Source organism: Prinia subflava, chromosome 14 (genome assembly GCF_021018805.1).
Source record: "Prinia subflava isolate CZ2003 ecotype Zambia chromosome 14, Cam_Psub_1.2, whole genome shotgun sequence".
NCBI classification, from domain to species: Eukaryota; Metazoa; Chordata; class Aves; order Passeriformes; family Cisticolidae; genus Prinia; species Prinia subflava.
In genome coordinates this window covers 16282508-16306964 of record NC_086260.1, presented here as the reverse complement: position 1 = coordinate 16306964, position 24457 = coordinate 16282508, and the positions used below count along the sequence as shown (strand labels likewise).

At 44.1% G+C, this 24457-nt stretch overlaps 1 protein-coding gene across 4 annotated transcripts in view; it reads left to right on the top strand.

Annotated features, from left to right (window-relative positions):
• The first annotated feature begins 6051 nt into the window (after positions 1 to 6051).
• Positions 6052 to 24457, top strand: part of MAPKAPK3 (MAPK activated protein kinase 3) — a 45482-nt gene continuing 27076 nt past the window's right edge. The window contains exons 1-3 of one of the 4 annotated variants that reach the window (XM_063411933.1): positions 6156 to 6206; positions 6759 to 6842; positions 6960 to 7309. In XM_063411933.1, coding sequence (XP_063268003.1) covers positions 7085 to 7309 — 225 coding nt within the window. In that variant the 5' untranslated portion in view covers positions 6156 to 6206; positions 6759 to 6842; positions 6960 to 7084. Of the gene's footprint in view, positions 6207 to 6234; positions 6564 to 6758; positions 6843 to 6959; positions 7310 to 24457 lie in introns of those variants that run through there. The other 3 variants (XM_063411935.1, XM_063411932.1, XM_063411934.1) reach the window with 3 other exon arrangements.

Sequence of the window (24457 nt, the reverse complement as noted above, 5' to 3'; positions counted from 1 at the left end):
GCCATCTAAGTATCCTGAGTATCCATCCATCTAAGCACTCTGAGGGCCATCTTAAAGGGGTGGAAATGTCAGCCTGCAGACACTCCTGGACCAGTTTGCTTCTGACAGACTTCAGCTCACGCTTCCTTTGAATGTGTGTAAATTCACAGGGAGGGCGAGAGGCTGGCAGAGGAATTTCAGTCCTCACCTTTCCTGTGCACAGCAAGCACAACATTCAGACGATCATTCGGAGGCCCCTTTGTGGCCCTGGCTCAGGCGTTCAGAGGACATCTGCGTGCCTGTGCCCCTTCACATCTAAACCCGAGGTTGTTCTGAGCCTTCTGTGGGTGCTGCAGCAGCACGATGAATTTGAACAGACCTAGACTACACAGATGGAAGCAGCTCTTGTCTCCGGCAAACCACAGTGAACCCGCACGTTCAGAAGGTATTTAATTCGTCGTCAGCCTCGAGGGGAACGCTGAGATCCCGGCTTGGTGTGCCGGCAGGAGCGCTGCAGCCGGCGCCGGCAGTGAGGAGCTGTCTGCGTCTTAGAACTGAGCTCCATGTAGTGATCCTCGCCTGGAGGAGGCTTTTTGTGCAGGCTCTGTGCTGGGGGCTGAGCAGCTTTTTGTATCTCCGGCGCGGGGAAGGCACGCTCAGAGCTGTGCAGAGCAAACATCCCCGCAGAACAGAAGCGGGGTCTGCGCTGGCAGCTCTGCTCCCAGTGCCCGTCCCGCTCTCCCGCACTGCTTTTGCAGCCGCAGTCACCGCACCCGAGCCGCTCTGCTCTGTCCTGCAGGACCCGCAGAGATGAGCATTGTCCCGAAGTAGCTGATGGGTGTGTGCATCAGTGAAAGGAGCTTGCATTTGCATGGGAAACTTCTTTAGAGGACCACCTCAAAAAAAAACTCGAAACAAATTCAGGCTAGTGGCTGGGCTGTTTTATGTGGAAAATCAGTGATCAGTTTGAAGTCAGGAGCGCTCAGCAGTGCTGCATCACTCGACATGGACGTTGTGCCCATTGGCACTCCTCGGGCACAGGGCAATGCCCCAGGAGGGAAGCAGCACAGTGTGCCCGATGTGCCAGTGTCCCAGGCCCTGCACAGTCAATATAAATTGCTGCCATTCACACAAGTTAGTTGTTTAAACCCAGTTTATATTCATATAAACTGCTTTGTCTTGAATAATAGGAACATTACAGAGGCCGTAGTAAGAAATCCTGGTGATATCATTGAGTGCTAGGCTTTAGTTATGAAAGGTATCAAAGAAAGCTCAAAGCTTGCAATAAAGTCAGGGACGAAAATCCAGAAGTAGTGAGGCAGTTAGTCCCTCAGGAAAGTTCACTGACACAACAGCACCATCTGCTGCTAAATGTGTGCTTGGGAAAACCGGTGGCCAGAGTCCCTTCCCACCGCAGGAGTTACACGGCTTCTGCTGGGCATTGGGACATCCCTGGGATCTTGTGGAGTTGGTGTAAATCAAAAGTGCCATCCAGAACCGTCACTCTTGAGAGGGGTCTGTGTGCCTGGGGACTGAGTTTACCCTCACCAGTGCTTGAAAGGCTGAAAGTAACTCACCCCTTTGGTTAGAGCCTGCCCTTACCCTGAGCTGTGGTGCAAGGAGCTGCACAGTGACCCCACATTACCAATAACAAGCAGCTGCTCCTTGTTCAGAGCGCCCAGCTCGTTATCCAGTTCCTGTAATAACAACAGGTGGTGCATTTAACGTTGTGGTTTTGATTTCCCAACCCTGTGAGCAACAATGGAGGAGTCTGCAGGGTGTGGGTGAGCAATGCCATGGATACAGGGGCTTCTGAGCTGGCTCCATGAGAAGTAGGATGGGCAGGAAGGAATGGGTGTAATTTCAAGCTGTGAAAAAGTACTCTTGGTTAGTGTGAGGAGCTCAGCATATTTGTTGTCCCAAGGCTTGTGGCACATGGTGACCTAGAAGGTGATGGCAGTGTGGCATCTTTTGATGTTTTGCTGCTTGATTCAAATGCTGCAAAAATTGGATTCCTGAGTGGTCTGGAAGGCCACCCCAGGACTACCAGGCAGTGCTGTCATACCCATTAGTCGCAGGATGTTTCAATGAAAGAGATTAATTTCTTCTGCTCCACTGCAGCATAAAATGAAGCATCGTCTCCTGTAGACAGATTAGAAGGTTTTTCATGCTTTTGATTTATGATTCTTCTGTGAAAAAAATGTATCCTTTTTTTTTCCTGTCTGCTGAAAGGGAAATGTCCAGCTGGTATCTCCCCATCAATAGGCTGTGGAGGAACATGGAGGGAGCCTCCAAAATCCTTCTTAATGACCAAGACAAGGTCATACCTGTAATAAGGTACCTGAGACTAGGCATAAAAAAGCAGCTTTTCTATCCTTGTCTCTATTTCTACAGGAAAATATGTGCTAACATGGAAGAATTCTTCTTGAGGAATGAAGTCAGGTACTAGGATGGGCTCTCCAGATGGTGAGAGTGGTGTTCTTGAGACTTCCCTGTTCTTGAGACTTCCCTTTCCTTAACTAGAAGCTGCTTCATAGCCAGAGTTTTAACTCCTCCTGGAAACCATGCTATAATCCCACGGACACAAGGACAGGGGGTGTTGAGAATAAAAGAGAAGTTGTTCTAGCAACAAAACATCAGTAAAGATCATTGCCTATGAAAGAGCTTTATAAGCCTGGTTTTATGTCAGCCAGGAGAGAAAAGAGCCAAGCTGTTTGCTGATGAGCTTTTTGAGTTTGTTTTTTTTTCATGCCTTTTTGATAAGTCTGAGACAGACACCTCCAGAGCAGAGCCAAAAGACAGGCAAAAAAAAGTGCATCTAGTTTGTGTTTCAGACCACTGTGTACATGACAGACTAAACTAAAGATCCTACAGAGGCTGCTTTTGTTCTCCTTCAAATCAAAATATTACTCTGCAGAGCTGCCCTTTCTTTTAATATCACAGATGCAGTTTCTGAAGAACTTCCTGGGGGATTTAATAAGGTTGTTGCAACCACCCAACCAGACAAAGCCATGTCCTCACTTCAACCTGACACTACAGAGGATTTTGTCTTTGGTGACATCTCTATAATGCATCCTGTGAGCATGATTTTCTCCTAACAGCAGAAAAAAACAGAGAGCTGTTACTCAGAGGAAGCAAAGTTTCAGAAAAACAAGTCACTGGTTTTCAGCTGATAATTTTTTTATCATAACTGATGGGATTTCCATGGGACATTGTTGTCAAAGGGCTGACCCCCAAGCAAATCAGTTTTGTACATAAGGAAACTGAGATCCCTGTACCATTCAGGTATCTCTCCTCAAGACATGCCATCCCTCAGAGGACATTTGATGATGTCAGCTTTCCTAGCTCTCCAGATGACAGCAAACTCAGTTTTTTCATTTTGTTTTTATTAGGAAATGAGACATTAGAAAGTCTGAAATGTCTTTGATCCCAGTTATTGAATTGCTACAACACGGCAGCAAGGCAGTGAAAATACCCAGTGGAATAGCCAGAATTAACCTTCTCTGTTTAAACAAGAGAAGCTGTTCTATCTGCAGAGTTGTTCTGTCTTTTCTGTCTGTCTGTAAAGCAGAGATCTGTGATATCCAAGACACGATAAAATCAGGGAGAACATATCCAGACTGTGTGCTGTCTAAAATAAAAAGCTTCACCAGGTTAAGATACTGGTTAGAGGAGAGGGGCTGTTGCCCCAAAGCTTCTTGATAGAACAGGGCCTTAATATTTGCTGGTTTCTCCTATAAGCTGTTTTTGGGTTTTTTATTATTATTTTGGGACAAAGCAGGCATAACTGAGCTACCAAATTCTCTTTTGAAATTTAAATTGTTTTGTGTTGTTGCTGTTGGGGACTTCTGGTAAAAATAGGATTAATGTTTAATTTACAGTGTTAGGCATTTTTGTGAAGATGAAAGAACTTTTGCTGTACTGGGCTCTTAGCCTGTAATAGTACTGTTTTAGGGTTTGGGTTTTGTTTTTCTTTTAACTTCAAAAAGCAAACATCAATAAATAAATAAAAACATCTGTTTGAATGAAAAATGCCCCCCTGCTCAAGGAACTGCATTGAACCTGTCAGTGTATTCTCCATCAGCATCTCCAGAGGATGCTAATGGAGCTCCACCTGCCACAGGGACAAAGAGAGGCTTCAGGAGCTGCTTTTTATTTTGGGGTCATCCTTGTGTAGAGTGAGGTTGTCTGATACTTGGGCTGGTGCTAGAAAGGCTTTTTAGGAGTTTGTGGTGGTTGAAATTAGCAGAAGGTTGATGTAAGGCCTTACTAACCATTATTTATACTGGGCTTTTAAGGTGTTTTGCCCTGTTTAAACTTATTACTGGCTGCTGGTAAAATGATGAACTTTGCCAAGAGCATATCCAGGCAACATCAGGTGGTGAACCCAAACAAACTTTTCATCTGTGTCTTGAAAAATGTGGTTTGTATCCTCCCAGTTTAACTTTTCTACTCTGGACACGGCTCCTAACTAAGACATGTAGAACCAAGTAATTTCACACATCCTGTCTCATTCCCTCATCTTTCCTCCTTGCTTTTCATGCACAGCTTGTTTTTTTAGAAACTCATTCTTGTAATAGTTAGAGTCATAGTTTCTTAATGAAATTCCTTACTTCTGACACACTATAAAAAATAGCAACCCCTTCAGTAGACATCTGCTTGGAATTTTTGCAACATTTAATATTTCCCAGAATAGAGCCATAAATCGCCTTCAATGTGCTAGTCAGTGTAACTGCTGCCTGCTTTGGGCAGCCATGGGCTTTTGGATGAGAGTTGGAGAAGGATCCAAAGTGGGGCCAGGAATGGGAGCTATGATGGGTGTGAGCGAGGTTGGCTTTTAAATTAAAAAATGCAGAAGAGGTCAGAGAGATTGAGAAGTTTTCTGAAGGGTCTGGACCCCAGTGACCGAGTGCAGACAAGAGGACTAATAGTTACCTGTTGCAAAGAGAAGGAAGTTACCATCCAGGAGAAACAGAAAAGCAAAGACAGACAGAAGCCATGGGAAGGAAAATCAGAGCAAGCTGGTGACTGCAGAATCATGTTATTGAAGGTTTGCAACCTGGGAGCTCACAGCTACATATACATTTCTCTGAGACTACCGCAGTGGGAGGTGATACAGAGACTAAGAAGGCTGACAGCTAGACCTGAAGAGATTGGAAATAGCTCTTTTCCTCGGGGATTTGATTAGCCCAGAATAGGTGAACTGAATCAGGGGACCAGGCCCTGCAGCAGCTGAACTGCTGAACGCCTGGAAGGGAAACCTGAGGCAGAATAGCTTTAGCGTCACATCACATGGTGATGTATTGCAGATCTGCACCCTGCTAGGTTGAACTACTTTTTATTCCTTGGAGAAAGGGCTCATTAGCCCTTTTAATTATTTTCCTAACTGCTAAAACTCCAGATGCCATTATGTTATGTAAAATGACAAATGTATTTTTAACTTGTAAAGCATGTGAACTTTAAGCTCCTTCCAGTGATACGAATACAGCTCCATTTCGAAGCATGACTCATCTTCACATGTAGGGAAAAAAGCTCAGCATTTCACATCCCTGGAACCATACTCTGTGCACCAGTGATGAGCGGTAGTTGCTGTGGGAACCATCACTTTTGGTATCCTGACTGTGCATCCGACAGTGCCGACAAACACTGCCCGCGTTTGGTGACTGCGTGTAGTGAGAGCACCCTTTCGGTAAGCAAGCGCCCGAAGGATGGCCGCCCGCTATGGAGCCTCACTGGAACAGCCTGTTTAACACAGCGTTTGGAGCGAACGTGGCGATTCCTCCCCTTCCCGGAGGAGCCATCGGGGAAGGGCCGGCGGTGCCACCGCGCGGGCGCGCTGCGGTACCAGCGCGGGGCCGCCGCTGCAGCCTCATTTCCCCCTCTGATCAGGGCCGTTTACCCCAATACATGAATACCGTGCTTAAAATCACCGCCCTAAATCACCTTAAAATCTCCGCGGGGGTTGTTCCCCGCCGGAGTCGTTCCCCACCAGGGCTGTTCAGGGGGACCCGAGCAGTGGAACCTGAACGCGGGGCAGCTCCCGCTCCCCGCTCGGGCCCGGCGCAGTCCCGCCGGCTGTCGGGGGCTCGGGCCGGTCCCGCCGCCGCGGCCCGGCGCGGCTCGGGGCGGGAAGGCGGCGCGCACCTGCCCGGGGCGGACCCAGGCAGAGCCCGCCTTCCCCGAGCCGCTCCGGGAAGCCTCGGCTGGGGCCGCGCCGCCACAGGCAGGTAATGGAGCTCCGGCGTGGAGCCGCCCCCGCCCGGCTCTCGCCGCCGCCGCCCCCCCGCTCTCCCGCTTCGCCTCACGGCTTTCCCGCCCTCCGCCGCCGCCTCAGCGCGGGGGGCTGAGGGAGCGGCCCCTTGCTCGTGGTAACGGGGCTGCGGGCACCGGCACCCGCCCCGGGGATCCCCCCAGGCCCCCAGCGGGACCCGCTCGGCTTTGGGAGCCACGCCGTGGCATCTCCACGGGCTTCAGCTGTGGCGTGGTTCGATGGTCCCTGCCGCTCGCTTGCGGACCCGGGCAATTAAAGGACAGCCCAGGGATCGGTGCCTGCACAGGCAGTGCCACTCTGGGGTTCAGTCCAGGTACTCGGGGTTCTCTTGCGTAATTTGGGAGTGTCGGGATGAGGCAGGGGACCATTGTGAGCATTTCTGCATAAAACATCGAGGCAACAAGTGGTTGGTGAGGGTTTGTAAGCTCGAAGCTCTGTTCTGTGGTACAGAGCTTAGCTGTAGTGTCGTTCCAGGACTCAGCAGTTACTCAGTTACTTTTTGTTGCAGTAAAAGCAGTGATTTATACCTGCCGACTGAGAGCGGTGTGTATTGCAATGGGATGGCCGTAAAGCCAAAGTGTGCTTTCCTGAGGTGAGCCTCCACTTCTGCCCTCTCTGGCACCTGGGCACCTTGTAAAGAGAAAAGCAGCGAGATGGGACAACAGTTAGTTGACATCAATTACTAACACTTGTTTACATTTTTACTCAGGACTAAATGGCGAGCAAATGGACTGTGTGAAGCACTGGGTTTGATTGTTTAAGAGAAGGGGCTGTGCTGAGGATACCCCACAGGAATCTGTCGGATATCTCTGTCATCCCGAACTCTTCCCTGATATGGAACAAAGTGAAGGTGACCAGGAATCCCAGGCAGAGAGTCATGTGGAGAGCAAGAGCAGCGTGAAATCCTTGCCTGGGGGAACAGCCCATGTCAAACTAGAGATAAAAAAACATGCAGTTACAGACGACTACAAACTCTCCAAACGCGTGCTAGGGTTAGGAATCAATGGCAAAGTACTGGAATGTTTCAACAAGGAGACAGGTCAGAAATGTGCTTTGAAGGTACGTGTGTTTTGTCCTTTTTTCCTTATTTATGGTTTGGAGGCCAGAGTTCCCTCCCAGAACCCTGTAAAAGCTACTTGTTCTGTTGCTTACCTTTCACAAAGAGTGATGCGTGAAGAATCTGAATATGTGGAAACATTTGCTATTGCAACACTGGAGTCCCAGCTTGAGCCTTTTCCAGAATATTCTGTGTAGTTTCCAGAATAATGTTATCAGCTGTGAAATTCTTGTGTTCATGTTTAAAAGACAAGCAGGGGAGAGAACAGTGGCCTGGTGTGTTCTGGGAGAAAACTTGCTAGATTTTGAATGAACACACTATCCAATACCCAGGAAGGAAACTATTTTGGAACTTGTGCAGTGAACAGGCCTAAGCTGTGAAATACTTAAATATTCATTGATCTTCAGTCTTTCCTGTGTTTGAAGACTTTTCTTGAGGAGCATTTCTTGGGGTTAATTTATTTTCCAACTTTATTTTTGCAATCCATTTATTGGAGGATATTTCCTGGGAAAGCACTGGTTACACCAGCAGGGCAAGCGAGTTTAGTAAATATTTATAGTGATAACTACCACTTAAATAAATGAACAATAACCATTTGTTAGAGAGCATAAGGATCACTTGCCTTTTGTTCTGCAGCTTTTAAACTTGAAAATTTCCCTGATGCTCTTAAACCACATTATTAGGAAAAAAAAACAATCTAAATGAACCAGGGTGGTTCAGCACCAGAAGACTGAAAGCAGCTGAAGTAAGTGTCATGAGAATTACTTATGAGTGTTACAGATTCCTTGCTGGTTTTAACCTGGTGGGTCCAGGAGGCTCTCAGGTATCCTTCCTTTCTCTAAACACTCTCCATGTGTGCTGGGAGCAGAGTGGAGCTGCCAGTGGTCAGCTGGAGCCTCTGCCAAGGCCTGCAGATGCTCTCTAGCAAACAGAACTGCTGTCCCCACCAAAGCCTTTGCATTGTGATAGAGAAGCCTGGAAATACCTGGCAGCTTTGGATACTGAAAAAAAATTTAATAGCAGAACTAGAAAAGCGTATAATACAATAATTCACTGATTAATTCACGTTTCCAACAGTCTCATGTACTTTATCACACTCTTCTGTATGAGCTTCACGTAGCTGACTCACAGAAGTTCATCGTGGGGAAACTGGAGGTTTTGACAAGCAGACTGCAGGCACTGGGTACATCCACCTGTCATGGGGAGTGTCACACCTTTGCATCTCTGAGGGGATCCATTCATCAGGTCCTTCTGGAGTGACAGCAACATTAATTTCTAAACTTAGCATACTGTGATGAAGGATAATAGTTAATGCTGAAGCTGATCTGCTGTTTCTGAAGAGTTCAGTGGATTTGTTGCTGGTTGGAAATCATTCATACTTCATAGGGTTTGCAGTCATAAGGGCTTGGAAGCATTTTAAAACAGAAGTTGCCTTTCCACAGGTTGATCCAGTAGCAACAAGTATGTTCCAGAGCAAATTTTGTAGCTCTGGAACGAAGTAGGAAATGTATTCCAATGTGTATTACCATCTGGAAAATATTTTTTTATTTTAGCCCTCAGAGTTGGGGAGAGGGAGAAGAGAATGGAAATTGCTGTGCCCTGATAGAATGTCTTCTCTCTGATGGGTTGGAGGAACCTGTGGTGGAGCCTCCAGTACCTGTTTGTATTTGGCACTGTTGGAGTTGATTTTTTTCAGAACTCTTAATATATTTTGAGGATCAAAATTCCAATTCTCCAGTCATTACTGGTCAGCAATAGCTGATGTATCACTGAACTTACCCTGTAGATGTGTTTGTCATCCTGTTTCCCATCCTTTTTCCTTCTGAAAGGGACAGAAGTATGGCAGCAATATTAAGATGTTTATGAGTTCTCTAAGGAGTTTGAATGGCAGATAATAGTTTGCTGCTTGCATGTGTGCATTTCTCATCGTTATGGGTTTAAGTGCTGAATAAAAAGTTAAACATGCAATTAAGTAAAACTGCCAGCAGCCCAGAGAGAATCCGCTGCTCTCTGCAAAGATGGTCTAGTGAGAAGATTACCCAACTAGGAGGGATAAAAACTCTGCTTGGTTAATTGGCAAGAAGAGAAAGATATTTTCCCAGCCCTGAAGATATTTGCAAAGATGACAATATTCAGAGGAAGTTTTTCCTTTGTTTCTTGTGAAACCTGAACTGGGCCACACAAGTCCCAAACCTGCTCCAGATGACACTTCAGAGCAAATCATCCCATCAAAGCAGTTATGTAAAAGGGACAATAAACTTGGGAAAAAATATTCAGAAACGGCTTCAGAGCAGAATTCTTTATGTAGGGACAACAGGGCCTTGCCACTGCTTGTTCTTCTCAGGTGTGATGGCAGGGTTATCATTCACTTACAGGAATAGAAAGTGGAGGCTGATGAAGCTGTCACAGAAAAACCCCACTGGCATGACAGGTGAAGAGAAATGGAAAGACTGAATTGCAAGTCGAACGTGAAGAAAAAGGGATGCTGGATGGATTTTTTCCAGAGGTTGCTTGCACATATCCATTGAGATTTATGGATATTTGTGGACAAATACTTCAGGCATGAGAGTGCTTGCTGTAACCTGCTCCTGGGAAAGGAGGAACATCAGTCCTGCTGCTGAAGATAAAGTGTAATAGGCTGTTCCCCTTCACATAAAACTTGCCCATTAAAGCAGCTCCTAACTGGGCAGATGGCACTGCTTTCTGCCTGCAGGTTTTCTTTTAAATGGGAACAAAGCCAGCACAGCCAAGGTCTGGATAGAAATTACTCAATGGAAGGAATTTAAGCAGAGGTACTCAAGAGGAAAGGGCTTGAACAGGCAAAAATATTCATCCCCAGAGCCATACATCAGTCAAGCACTCCATGCTGTAATTGGGAGGTCCCTGTTGTTGTTGTTGTTAGTCCATAGCCATAATTGGAACTGGTTAGAATTTCACTCATCATTTTGGAGTGGGAAAACACGAGACATCTTTTTGGAGATACTGCAGGGTTTTGGTTATTTTCCTAAAACACTGTGTGGCTTAGTTTACTGTGCTTGGCATTGTGATTTGCAGCCCAGTTTACCATGTGCTGTCAGCTTTGTTTCTGTTAAACTGAAATGCCACACGCACTGCTGTCCTGCTCCAGAAAATCTCATCTGGTTTCTCACTTAGACACATAATGACATTTTGGCTGAGCAGCACCGATTCCAAATAGTGAGAACACAGGGATTTGGAAAAGTAGGAGCATAAACAGAACTGCTGTGCAGGACTCTGGCCTTCTAGAAGGTAGCTATGTTTTGGTCTCCCTTACAAATAGAAAAGCTTCTCAGATCTCTTTCCATAGTTGATCCAGAAATAGCTGTCAAGTGAAGTCTAGTCACTCTTCTATTTTTATCTCCTCTCTGCCAGCATGCCCCCTTCTGTTCACTTTACCTTTTGGGGCTTTAGGGCAGGTTTAACCTCCCCTTCTTTAACACTGACATCAGCCTGAGTGTTCTCTGCTGGTGTTTGCATTCCTCACCGTTTTTAGGGAGAGGAGGAGACCAAAATAGCTGGTTACCTGTGAGGATAAATGTGAACTCCTGGGACTTGCTTTCCATTAAAAATACCCCCAACCTACAGCTCCTTGTTCTTTCTTTCCTTCTCCCTCATTTCTTTTTTGACACAAATTCCTGCTAAGTGGTATCAAAATAATACTTCAATGTATTTGATGATCTCCTTTATTTTTGTGGAAGATGGTAGGAAGGGCTGAGAGCTGGGATTTAGAAATAATAAGAATCTACACAAACCTGATCCTCTAGAATAAACAGTGAGTTAAGCCATCCTCTGCCTCATAGAAAATGTGTTGTGCTGCTGAGTGTCAGCAGAAAAGTGACTGTAACTTGCCGATTTGAAGTCAAATAGGCATAGCCCAAATGTTAAATAAAGCAAAAAGCAAACACAAAATTGAACACCCGCCTTGCCTTTTAGGTTTAAAGAATGTTTAGTGAATGATAGAAATGGTAACTGTAGAGTAGGAGTCTCTGCTGTTACGCATAAAAGTATTAGCATAAGTTTCTTCTCAGAAGGAAAGAAAAGAGGTGATGAAGAAAGAAATTTTGCAAAAAAACTCCTTCCCAAAATAGTTCTTGGGACCCACACTTGTGAGGACTACCCAGAGAAAGTTGTTTTGCTTTCTGTAGGTGAGTTTCTGTGGACAGAGACAGGCATTCTCCCTCAGTTTCATGTAGTCTTGAGCTATGTTTCTGTCTCTCACTCAATTTTAATGTTTCTGATTACATTAAATAGTACTGCATGACAAAAGCTAGTAGTGGGATGGTCTGTTTTCAGTTAGTTTACCCTGAAACCGTGTCATGATTGCTCACAAACAGGAGACTGTACAGTCCAAAGTGTTTGTTTTGCAAGTTATCTAAATAGCTGGTGCTTGTCAAATACCCTGCTTGCTGCCTGAAGTAAGATGATGTCCAAGGAAAATGATGCAGCAGTGGAGAAGGCAGTGCACACAGTGGAAGTGAAAGTTATTTTAGGCTGATGATTGCCTGTAGGATAGGAAATGGTGACAATCTTCTTAGATGCTGCAGATTGCATTTTTAGAACAGAATTACGCCAGATTAGCAATGAAACAGTTCAACATTTTTGGCATAAGGAAGAATAATGGTGTGCTAAGCTTAGAACTGCAATGACAATTTGGGGAACCAAGTGTAATGGTTGGTTAGGTTTTGTCCAGGGTGAAGCAGCTCTATTGGAATGATTCTGGGGGAAATCAGCACTTTCTAGTGAAGTATTCTGTAGTTCCCTCTTACCTCCCATGTTTGCTGCAGTGTTTATGCTGGTTTATCACATCCTACAGTAAATTCAGTGTCAGTAACACAGCTTAGTCTGGTAACAAAGCCCAGGAGCTGTGTTGTAGATCAGAGCTGGATACAGCACAGAATGAGTAGAATATGGGTTCAGAAGAGTTCTGCTTAAATGGCAGCCCTGTCTACAGAGGAGTAGAATATGGATAGCATCAGACTGGTCTTGAATTTTATCCTTCGGTGCCAGTCTTGGAGACTATTACGTAAATATGCATAAAATACCTAAAATAACTTCCAGTCGATTAAAAAGTGGGTCGTTTCTACTGCTAGAAGAATTGTTTTTAAACCAGTGAGTCATTCAGAGTCTTTGAGCACTTTGTACTTATTGGGGCCAGACTGGCACCTTTCAAAGTGTCAGTTGGACTAGTTAATTTTTAGAAAACAAGGACTTATCAATTTACTTTGAAGATCTGACATTCTTGACTGGTCTGCTCTTATTTGAAATACAGCAAATCATTTAAAAAGTAAAAAGATGGACTCGGTCTGAAATAATGAAACCATATGTAATAATTTTTTTCCCAATGGCAATTCATTAAGCCTAAAAAGCAGAAACAGAAAGCCAAATGCTATAAACCATTAAGTCATCCTGAAAAAGCAAAACCATGTTGATGCTACTTTGCACCTTCTCTGCTCTCCCCCAATCTCTCAGCAAGCTGGCACAGGTTAGAGCCTGACTTGAGCCCGGGAACATCAAGGCGTGTTCCCCGCCTTGGCAGGTTCAAAGAGCTGATAATGTTCCAGAGAAGTGTCTTAGTGCAGCAGGGGGAAGGTGCTGAAAGCAGAGCACGTGTGTGCCTCGGTCAGACCCGCTGATCCACCCTCCTGGGACTAGCGGCTCTTCTGTCCCCCCTCCTCCCTTTGGAGTCTAAATCCTCCCGTGCCATTTATCCAAAGGAAAACCTCGCCGATCTGTGCTAGTGAGAGTCTCGTTACAGGTAACTGGATTTTACAAATCAGCTTAAGTGCAAAGGAGCAATATGCAAGAATTTTAAACTGAATTTACAATGCAAGTGTATCTCAGGTGCATTTACTTATGGTCATATCATGTACAGAGTTTCCCAAATTGGAAAAACCTGATAACATTTGGGAAGAATCAGGCCCACTCCTGGATGTCATGGCTCACACACATCCCTTTTTCCTTGGTGTATTTTCCTCTGTCTGTGGTAGCACCCTGTGTGTGGCCTGGCCTGAGAATAAATGGCTTCTTGTTGTCATTTTTGCCAGTTCAGTTTCAGCAGAAAGCAGAGATGATGTTCATGCTGTGATAAATCCATGGGAAGCACAGAGAAGGAAGGTGTCACCATTTTTAGGAGCAAGAGCCAATGTGAATTTGTGGAAGTTACTGGATTAATATCTTGCCTATGAAGACTGTTCTGTTTTAATCCCTTCACTGCATACAGTGATTTATCTTTTTCTTTTAAGAAATGATACAATCTCTGATTTATTTATACCATCATGGAGCATTTTGCATCCATAAATATTTTTCCAGTTGCTTGACCCTGAAGAAATTCCCATTTCTCCTACGACCTGAATACATTTCCCTGTTTTGGAGGTCTTCCATGATAAATGTGTCTTTAGGACAGCAGACTTCAGGATGGTGTGTAATATTTTATTAGCATCACTACAGCTGTCTGCAGAGCTTTGTGTCTCTTGGTCCTGCAGAGCTGTGTGAAGTCTGTGTGGCTCTCACAATCTCCAAAGCCACAGCCACACTGATGGGGAGGACGTGGCAGGGCTGTGGCCAGTGCTGGAGTAATGACCTGCTTAATTAATTGGAGAGCCGTGAGAACTCCTTTCCATCAGCAGCAGTGAAAGCTGGTGGTGTGGCCTGTTTGGATTAGGCTATATAAACTGCAGGGATTGTGGTATTTTACACAGACTTCCTAAGTATTTAAGATGATTCAAAGCTCCATAAATGAGATTAAGCTGTAACACTGCAGCATTTTAATACCTCGGGAGTGAAGGGGGAGAGGATTCTTGCTCAGCATGTAAATCACGAGTGGCCTCTGAGTTCCTGAATCTTTGTGATACCTGGCATTTTGCTCTGGAGCATTCATGGCCTGTATTAAGAGAAAACCTGATTATTAGATTTGTGTAAAAGTTAAATCTTCCTCCAGAGAAGTTTTCTTGCTGAGTTTGTTTAAAAAAAACCCAAAACCAAACAAACTGCTCTGAGTGTGCCATCTTTATGAGTAATTTCAGATGATCTGGATAAGGAGCCAGTCTTATTAAAGTTGCACTGTGCACAAATCTTAAGTCTTGCCAGTTCAAACTCTGGCTCTTCTCCATGGGTTTTTTCCCAGGATTTTTTTTTTTTCTTGAATACTCTCTTAAGGATGCTGGCATTCCAAGTAACAGGCCCTAAAGCAGCTCCTGGGATCTGAGTCAACAAGGGCTGAGGACAGATTTATTAAGACTGTTGTAAGAGGAGAAATCAGGAAAAAAATCGGATTGTTTATGGGTTTTTTGGATGGCATTTCTGAGCTATATGAACTGTTTGGGCACGGCAGGGCGTGGAGCAGCTCCTGATGTCCCTGGCCACGACTGTGTTGTGCTGAGGTTTTGGCTGGGTGAGGTTTTGTGCCCAGGTGTGAGTCAGTGTGGGCCTTGCGAAAGCCTTTGGGTGCTGATTTGTGCCAGCCTTGGCTCCTGTTGTACCGTGGGGTGGGGTTGGGTGTAATTTTCTTTTCAAAGGAGAGCAGTTAAAAACTGGATGGGGAGGAGCTGCCTCACACACCTGTGTTCTGTGTTGGACTCCTGTGTACTCCCTAGCCCTGAATCTACCATATATTTCAGGGATGAAATGTCCTTAAAATCCCTTTGCAGTGCCACAAGGCCTGGCCTTTGCCAGTGTTCTCCTTGCCCATTGTTCTAACACTGAGAAATACTCCCCTTTGCATGCTTAATTTTTAACCAAAATCGTATTTATTTTCACGTAAAGGATTAATTTCTCTCAGGGCCTTCCATTTCCCCACATGTTGCTTTTAGTCAATGTGGCTTTGTCAGGAGCAGTCTGGTTTCCACAGCAACGAGTTGTTAGCACCAAAGATGTCAGAGCTCCAAGGTAGGGAGGGGAGGGGGCTGCGTTTTCTGGCTCAGCTGCTGTGCCACGTACTGGCCTTGCTGCAGCCACGCTACAGCACAACGTCCCCATTGTCTTCATGAAGAGTAAAAGCCTTTCATTTTGTTCTACTCTTCCCTTTCCAATCAATTTACAGTCAGAATTTGACACTTGGGAGGTAGATGGGGCTTGGTGGTTCCTTGATGCTTTGAAGCTTCCTGTTCTTTCAAAGCCCTCTCTCTGTTCTGAGGGCGCTGCTGTGTCCTCTGCTTTTTAAAGAGTTTTTCTGTGGACAAAATGGGGCTTTTGCATACATACAAACCTTGTAGCAGTAGGTTTGTGATAAAGGGGAGCAGAGCATGGTTCTTTCTGACCCATGTTCAATGTCTGCCTGTGAATGAGAAGGGGAAAACTTGTCAGTCCTTCCACCTTGCCCAGTAATGTGAAACCTGCTCCAATTAAACCTGCTTGGCTGGGTTTTGCGAGGCACCCATTTCCTTAGGGTGGGAACTGAGCCTCGATGCTATTGACCTTGGAACATTGCATTATTTAAAAGGATTTTCTAAACCACGGTTAACCTGTGAAATTCATTGCCCCAGGAGCTGAGAGGCTGTGATGCTGTGAAGATCTTGAAAGAAAATGGAGCTTCTGTGAGCATTTCAAATGTGAAGAAACCCCCTGTGGTTTTAATATACTGTACAAATTGGGCTGTGATCTTCCAGATCCTGTTGTTACAACTGATAAATACAAAACTGTCAGGATAAATAATGAAACTTAGAGCTTCAGAAGGCGTGTTATTGTTTCTCTTGTGTTAAGTGTACTGCTGCAGCAGGGCTACAACATCCTCCTGCCTGAGGAGAGGGAAATGGAGCTGTGGCCTCAGCTCTGCTGCTGGCTGTGCCTCTGGGTGATGTCCATCCCTTGCACAATAGTTTCATATAAGGGCGTGTCTTCCTGGGCAACTTGCACTTGTCTAAACATGGGTGTAAACATAAGGTGAAATAGGGTTTTTTGCAACAGCTATTCACATTTGGATCCTTTTTCCCCCTCTTCTGAAGGGCAGGGCAGGAAGATGCTTTGAGACTTGGCCTGTGGAAATGCAAACAGTGCAATGTTACTGAAACTTCTTTTCAGGTACATTCTACTCCTTACTTTTACCTTTAATATGAATTAGGGTAAAAACCAACTGCTAAAGTCAGATAAAACCAGAAGCTGAAACTTTAGAGACATGGGTAGTTAATACTTTAAACTCGCTTAAATATATGATGAAATCCTGCACCCCAATGCAGGTTTTAATTCAATTTTTGCATGTCTGCTATTGACTTTTAAAGACTAAGCTTTGTATGTGGAACTTGGAATAGAATTGCAAACTATTTTGGTAGCTGGTTGTATTCTTACTCTTCATTTCACTTTCTTGACAAGTATCTGGCTTTGCAGAGAGTTCATGGTACCTAAGTTGTGATTACAAAGGGCAAGATATCTGCATAGCTGTCCTGTGTCATACTGGAACAAGGTGGTTTTCCACACTTATCATGTTTAATTGGGAGGGTTTAAAGTTGATTTTTTTTTAATGTTTGAAAACCTTCAAAGTAGCATCTCCTAAGGCTGCTGGCACCAGAGTGCAGGGAAGCAGACTGCCAGAGTAAGAGTGGTGTATGGGGAAAGTCAATTAATCTAGAAACAGTCCCAGTTCTGGTGGATTGCTACCAAGTAGAATTTTTCTCCAGTGTGTCAGCCCTCTGATAACTTTTTCCTGGTGCTGAGATGCTGTTGTTGAAGGCCTCTTGACGGTGGAGGGAGTGTGAGAGTGACTTTCCTTTCCAGCTGGATTTCAGGAACCCTGCTTGCCAGGTGTCTCTGTGGTGACAGGTGTGACTGCCTCAGCTTGGGCTGGGCCTCTGCATCTGTCACTGCTGAAAAATGGGACAGGACACTCAAAACCTGCACTCGGGAGGAGCAGAAAACAGCAGCACACATTACTGATAAAACACCTTATACAAGAGCAATTAGTTCTGAGTCTTCCTCCACCAGGTGTGGAGGTGGGAGGGAGGGTGAATGTTGTGTTGTGTGCACAAAAGCCAAGTCTCCCAGGGAAAATAAGGCAAAAGTTCTCACAAGTGTTGGTTCAGTAAAACATCAACACAGGAATAGTAATTGATTGTTAAATGGTTCTTGCTGTTTGTGGCAGTCTTATTTTTGTCAATACGAGATAATAACTGTGTAGGACTGCTTGGGTGTAAAACCAAAGCAGGATTTTCCTCCACTCTACAAGAAGGGAGCAGGTTTCACAGCTCAAGCTTGGAGCCTGGGCTGTGTGACAGAAACCTCTGAGGGCAGTGTGGGAAAGCATCCACGATCCTGCTCAGTGAGGAGCTTCTCCCATGTCTCCTTTCCCATCTACCCCAACCATCAAAGCTCATGAGGAGATTGGTGTTCTCTGGATTTGTTTATGTAAACCCAACTCGAACACCTGAGGCCCCTCAGTGTGCTGTGACTGTATTGTGTGCTCAACAGCTGCTTTCTTACTCACTCATGCAAGTTCCAGGCATTTATTTCTGCTTCTTGAGGATGCTGTGACTGGCAGACCAAAAGGGAAAATTCTGTCTTTTAAACTTGATCTTCCACCTGCATTTTTGCAAGTTAAAATAGGGTTGGCTTTGCAGGGGGAGGTGTTGTAATATCACCACTGGCCACCAACTTCTCGTGTGCACACCACACCACCTTCATCACCAAGGAGCATTGCTCTGTTTTATATTAAAAATTAATAGCATTAATGTGTTCCACCATCCCTTGGATTCCTGCTGTGTAGGGGATTACCAGGAGACTACTGCTTGTCATTCCCCCTTCATGTGCACAAGAGCATTAAATGCTCTTTGGCTGAGATTAGCACTGTTACTATAATATTAATATAAACTAAGGTTCTGGTTTATGTTGCTTTTTATTACCAAGGGCTCCTCACCTTCTCTGAAGACCAGTATCCTTTAAAGCTCCCAAGTCTACCAGGTTTGGGTTTTTTTCACAAAAGAGGTCACCAGGATAGAACTCCCTCAGTTTCAACTTTTGAACTTGAAACCATTCATAGGAGGAACTTTGCTGATGCAATGACCCTACTGACAAATTAGGCTGCATTGAAGTTCCAGCCTTCAAATGATACTTAAACTTTATTTAAAAAATAAATTAACTTTAATAAGATAATTTACACCTTCATACCACATTTAATCTAAATCTGGAGGTTGTTCATTGAAATACCTTCTGTAGCAATCTTGAGATTCCTGTGCATGTTTTGTTGCATGATAACACAGAAATCTTGACTGATGTCCCTGCTTCAAAACTCGTGGGTGTGTTCCAATTTTCTGTTTACTTTTAGGAAATGGGTTAATGGCATTTATAAGGCACTTTCCTCACCACACAAACAGAATCCTGTGCAGTTGTGAGCTGTCAGTGTGTGCTGGTCACTGATTCCTGCTGAGACATCAGCAGCAGTGATCCCTCCACTGTGGTGGGACTGATGGCCAGTAAGGGTCCAGGGCTGGCTGCTTGTTTTGTAGGGAGTATTTCTAGGGAGCCCCAAATCAGTATTCCTGGGAACTCTTCATCTGCAAATACTCATGGGTTTGTGCTTTCATTCAGTTTATTCCACGCTTTTTAACTTTTTTTCTTCTGTGTAATCAGAGCAGAAGTTGATTCCCTTCTCTTCCACCCCCACCTTTTTCTGCTATTAATTCTCTGGAAGGATTACATTTTAACTACTGAATGTCAGTAAATGTCAACTTTTGCTTCCACTCCAAAACTTCAAATTTTTTATTAAAAATTATATGAGGGGAAAGTAATCTGTGAGACATCACTCTTTACCTTTTTTCCCTTTTTCTTAAATTGATTTAGCTGTCAATAAATAGAAATTGTGGTTCTGAAGTATGATTAAATTAGCTGCTAATTTTTTCCAAACTACTAAATGTGATGTTTTCAATATGTAACTTTTTTTAATAAGGCACCAAAGAGAAAAAGTAAAATTGCTTTAAAAATAAAACCAGAATTTCCACTTGAACTTTTTCTGAGGTAAGATAGAAATGTATTATCTCTACATTTTCTTTACAGTTGATATATTCCCCATTTAGTGAGGCTTTTCCCCCTAATTTTATTTTATTTTTACTAGTTATGTAGAAATATAAGCTCTGGTATATTATTTGTGTGTTTCTTTTTAATGAAATCATGGACCTTGTTAGCTCAAAATGAAATACATTGGTTTGCCTTTTTTTTCATGTTTGTATATATCTTTGTGTAAGAAGATGAGAGCCAAAATTTGTATTATTTAGAGAAAAGGGAACAAATAATCATTAATTACTGGGAACTCTAGCCCACTAGAGGCTTGTTAGTAACTGCAAATATACAACAAACCCAAACTTGTGGGATGAGTAACTAAACCAAAAATGTTAGATGCCTTTCTGTGTTTTTCCTGAAAAGCCTGTTGGAGTTTGGCTGGAATTGGGAGTTGGGTTTTGAAGCTCTGTTTGCTCACTGGCTGTGGAAGCAGAAGTCAGTAAGCATTTGGGGGAATGCTCAGGCTTCTGTGCACTCTGTAAATCGAGGATGTGGGAAGAGGAGTCCCAGAGCAGACGGTGCTGCTGTTCCATGTAACCGTGCTGCCTCTGTGCCTCTGACCCTCCAGGAACCTGAGGTTCCTTCATTTAACACTGTCCCCATGAGATCTGTGTTCTAACTTCAACATTTACATCTTCCCGTCTATCCACACAGGATTGTATTTTACATCTTAAAATTTGCCAAAATATGAGTAGAAAAATTTGAATATATGAGGCTTTTATTCAGCAGAATATGCCGAAGTTTTCCTTGTTATTTTGTTCAGGTGTTCACAACGAAAACTTGCAGGAGCTGTGAGGCACGTTTAGTATTTCTGCTGTTTGTAGTACTTTTTACAGTTGTTTACTTTTGCAGTTCTTGCTTTTCCATGCAGTGTTAGAGTCTGGGGAAGCAGCGGGGAGTGTTCCCTGTGCTGTTCCCCTGCAGGCTGCGCTGTGAGTTCTGCTGCTCTGTGCTCCACAGAGCTGTGCTGGGGGAAGAGCACAGTCACTGCCCCACAAGGGCTCCGTGCAAAGGACAGGCTTGACTGCACCAGCACAAGGAATATTCTGGAATGTGTCTATTTGTCCCCCAGTGCACATCCTCTCCCCTCAGGGGCGTCTCCAGTGCCACCTCCCAAAGGCTCCTCTGCAGAGGTGACCCGGGTGCCAGGCTGGGAGCGGCTGAGTTACCTGGGTGGTCTGGATGAGGACTCCACACATGCTGAGGATGGGCCCAGCTCAGTCTCAGTGTGAGTTCTCCTTATGAGGAGCAGCTGAGGGCACTTGTTCTGTTCAGCCTGGAGAAGACTGAGGGGAGACCTCACTGGGGTCTTCAACATCCTTTATGAGGGGCAGGTACTGATCTCGTCACACTCGTGAGCAGTGAGAGGACTCCAAGGAGTGACATGAAGTCAGGGGAGGTTTAGGTTGGGTATCAGAAAGATTCTTCCCTCAGGAATGGTGGGGCACTGAGCAGGCTCCCCAGGGAATGGGCCCAAGGCTGCCAGAGCTCCAGGAGTGTTTGGATAACAGCCTCAGGGGCAGGTGGGGTTGTTGGGGTGTCTGTGCAGGGCCAGGGGCTGGAGTGGACGATCCCTGTGGGTCCCTTCCCACGCAGGATACTCTGATCCTTCGAGGGCTGTAACCCAACATGGAATACAGGTGTCAGACTCCAGTCTGTAACCTTCGTTTAGGGAAGGCAGCGAGGATTTGTCTGCAGCTCATTGGAAACCTGATCTTAAATTCATTTAGCCGTCAATAAATAGAAATTGTGGTTCTGAAGTATGATTAAATTAGCCGCTAATTTTTTCCAAACTACTAAATGTGGTGTTTTCAATATGTAACTTCTTTTTATTAAGGCACCAAAGAGAAAAAGTAAAATCGCTTTAAAAATAAAACCAGAATTTCCACTCGAACTTTTTCTGTCACACTGCATGGCTCTCAGGAGGCCTGGCTGCTCCCAGAGCTGCTTCTGTGCACTTGTGCATCAGCCTGCTTCCCCTTCCCTCACACTGCATTGAGCTGGGGTCTCTGCTGGAGCAAGAGACATAAGTTATTATAAAAGCCATAGAACTGGCCAAACAGTCTCAGGCTTCTTTAGTTTGATTACATTGATTTAAAATTCTCTTCTTAAAATATGATGTATTATTTATTGCCCCACAAGTCAGGAAGTGTGAAATAAGTATCCTCTGATTTCACCTATTTTATTGATAGCTTGAAATGGGAGAAAAAGAGGCAGCACATTAGTTACCCATAGACTTTGTAAAACAAAAAAAAAAGTAAGGTACACTAATGATCTGGTATAGCCCAGCAGAACTGAGGAAAATAAAATCAACTAATAAGTATAGTGGGGCTGAAAGACGTGGAGGTAATGACCCTTACTGAAAGAGGAGAGCAATCAGATAAATGAGTCTAAGAATTATTGATTTTATGATTTCAGTTAAAATCAGAGTGGTAGAAAATTACATTTTTTTAAGGGCAGTGAAGTATCATAACTTTGTGTCATATAATGCTGAAATGAAGATAATTCCTAGTTTTGATTATTGGATCAATCAGGCATTAATAAAGGTAGCAAGTCTTTTATTCAAGTCTTTGATTTTTTACTATGCCAGAAAAATTAGGCTGTATTTGAGCAAAGCAAATGAAGAAGTTGCAGTAAAAGATGCTGAGGGTTGTATTAAGTCATCGATTCCTCTGCTTTTGTAAATTATTTTCAAGCAGAAGTATGAGTACAGATTAATAACAGTAAAGTCATCAATATGATGTTATGAAATCAAAACAAATTGGAAGACAAGTACTTCTCCAGAAGATGTGTGAAACAGGCAGAAGTAAAATATTGAGCCTAATACATGCAGATCCTTGAGTTTATCCCTTCTGAGGATTAATTAATGACAGCACAGCAGCATTAAAGAAGTTAAAGAACTTTCTGTGGAGACCCTCAGTTACTTTTGGTGCATCAGGGTTGATCTGATTCACTACAATAGTGCTGGAAGCACTTAATGTGTGGCTGGAACTGCCTTTGCAGCCTGCAACTCTCAGCATCAAGTGACACTGCCTATCAAGGGAACATCAGCCATTGAATTGTTCCAAAGCAGATCCTTCTGGATAAGGGGCGTTTGAAGGAGGAGCAGCAATGAAAGCTGAACAGATGTGGTTTGAAGGCAGCATCGTGAAAAGGCATCTCAGAATGCTGATCACTTCCTGATGTAATTAGCCTGTAGGGCAGTATCAGAGTTCATTGTGGGAAGAAACAAAAATAACCACCAAAGTCATTGTCCTTGCTCAGGCAAAATATCTGCAAGTTGAGAGAGTGGTTTATTTGGTGAAGACATCATATCTGTGACTAATGTGATAAATCTCATGTAAAAAAAAAAATAGATGTCAGGGAAAATGATGCTATTGTGAAGTCAGTGCTATGAGTGCTCTTCCAGGGAACTCCACTGTGCCCCTGGAAAGAGGCAGAACTGGGCTGGACAAGACTTTGCTTCCTGGTGGGGTTGTCTTTGTCTGCATGGCCTCACACACATCTTAGTGTTCCGACAAATTTGAAGGATGGTTTTTCCCATGCTGAACTGAAATAGTTTTGCAGGAGTTGTTTGGGCTGAAAATTTTCAACCTTTTCCAGCAGTAAGACTAGAGGAAAAAGTTGTTTTGATTACATAAAATACAAATTTAGTGTCCAGTGATTTGCCTGTTACTTGGATTTGAGGTTTATTGAGGGATGAATTTTGTTCCAGGCATGTCCTGCTATCACCCTTAAAATCACCCCAAGTTCAGCCAAGTTCCAGATCTGTAATGATCAGTCTGCTCTCACATACACAAAGCTCTCTCATAAACAGCAGCTTTGTGTTGGTAAACTGAGCATTCAGATGTAGGAGATGTCAGGATCTCCGCTGTGTTTATACTCCTGACTATCTTGCACCCTGTATTTTCTATCCCACTTAAGGATTTTTCAGTGCACAGACAAAAAATATTTGAGTGGTAAATGATTGATTTCAATAGCTGGTGTCATTGTCATTGTTCAGTATATGGATTTCTTTATTTCAGGTTAGCTTAGATCTGCTCTGAAAACAGGCTTTGGGTTTGTTTTGTTCATTTCCTCGTGGCTGTGCTTTGAGCAGTTTTCACTCTAATGCCTGGATCACTGTTATTTTTGCAACGTGGCTTTAAGGTAAGTTTGCACTGTCTCTGCTTTGTGTATGTGGAGCAGGCGAGCAGGTTAAACTTGTAAAATTCCACTGAATTCTGTGAGCTGGTATGAAATATCTCAGGTGAGGGTGCCTCGGTTTTGGTTCCCCCACAGGGACAGATTGCACTTGAGCTCAGTCGAGCTTTCAGAGCCAAGCTGTGTCCCACGGGGAGTGCCCAGGACTCTGCAAAGCTGCAGTCCCGGCCCTGGAAAACCAGGAACAGGCAATTAGAAAGTACCTGTGTGCTCTGCTGACTTCCTGAGCACTGCAGGAGACACCAGGGAGAGCAGGAGGAGAATCCGGGTTTCTCAGAGCAGCATCCAGCTGTGGCTAAACCACAAGACACTTCTGTCTTCTACCAGTGTCTGTGTGGGATGCAGAGGAGAGGGGAGGGGCTGCAGTGGCAGTTCCTGTCCCTCTGCATCCCAGCCTGCATCCTGCTGGCTTCAGGCTGTGCTCCGGTGTAAGGATGAAGGTAAAGGGGGAGGAACAGTGAGTCATAATATTGTGTTTAATACACACAAAAGAGGGCAATATTCAGGATACTCAAGCACCTTAATCCTGAAGTTCATTGATGTTAGAGAGGCCATTTTAGATACACATTTTCAGATACACTGACATTCTTTTACACAGTTGAGCTGTTAATGCCAGGCCAATAAAAACTGGAAAGGAAAACCCAACCTATACAGTTTATTTTCCCACCAGGGCCATTTGCAGTGTGTCTTGCACTGCACACACAGAAGCACCTGTTAAAGAAACTTTGGCAACTCAAACCTCTGAAGCTCTGATCCAGTTTAGGCAAATGAGGTAACTTTTGTAAAGAAAAATGAAGAAGTAAAAACTAAATCATTTTCTTTGCATGTTCCTGACTAAAAAATAAATTAATTAGCAATAATGTAGACAAGGCTCAGGTTGCAGGTATAAAATCATATTTTGCTTTTGGTAATTATCACAAAGGCTGTTTCTTCACAAGTAGAAGATAGAC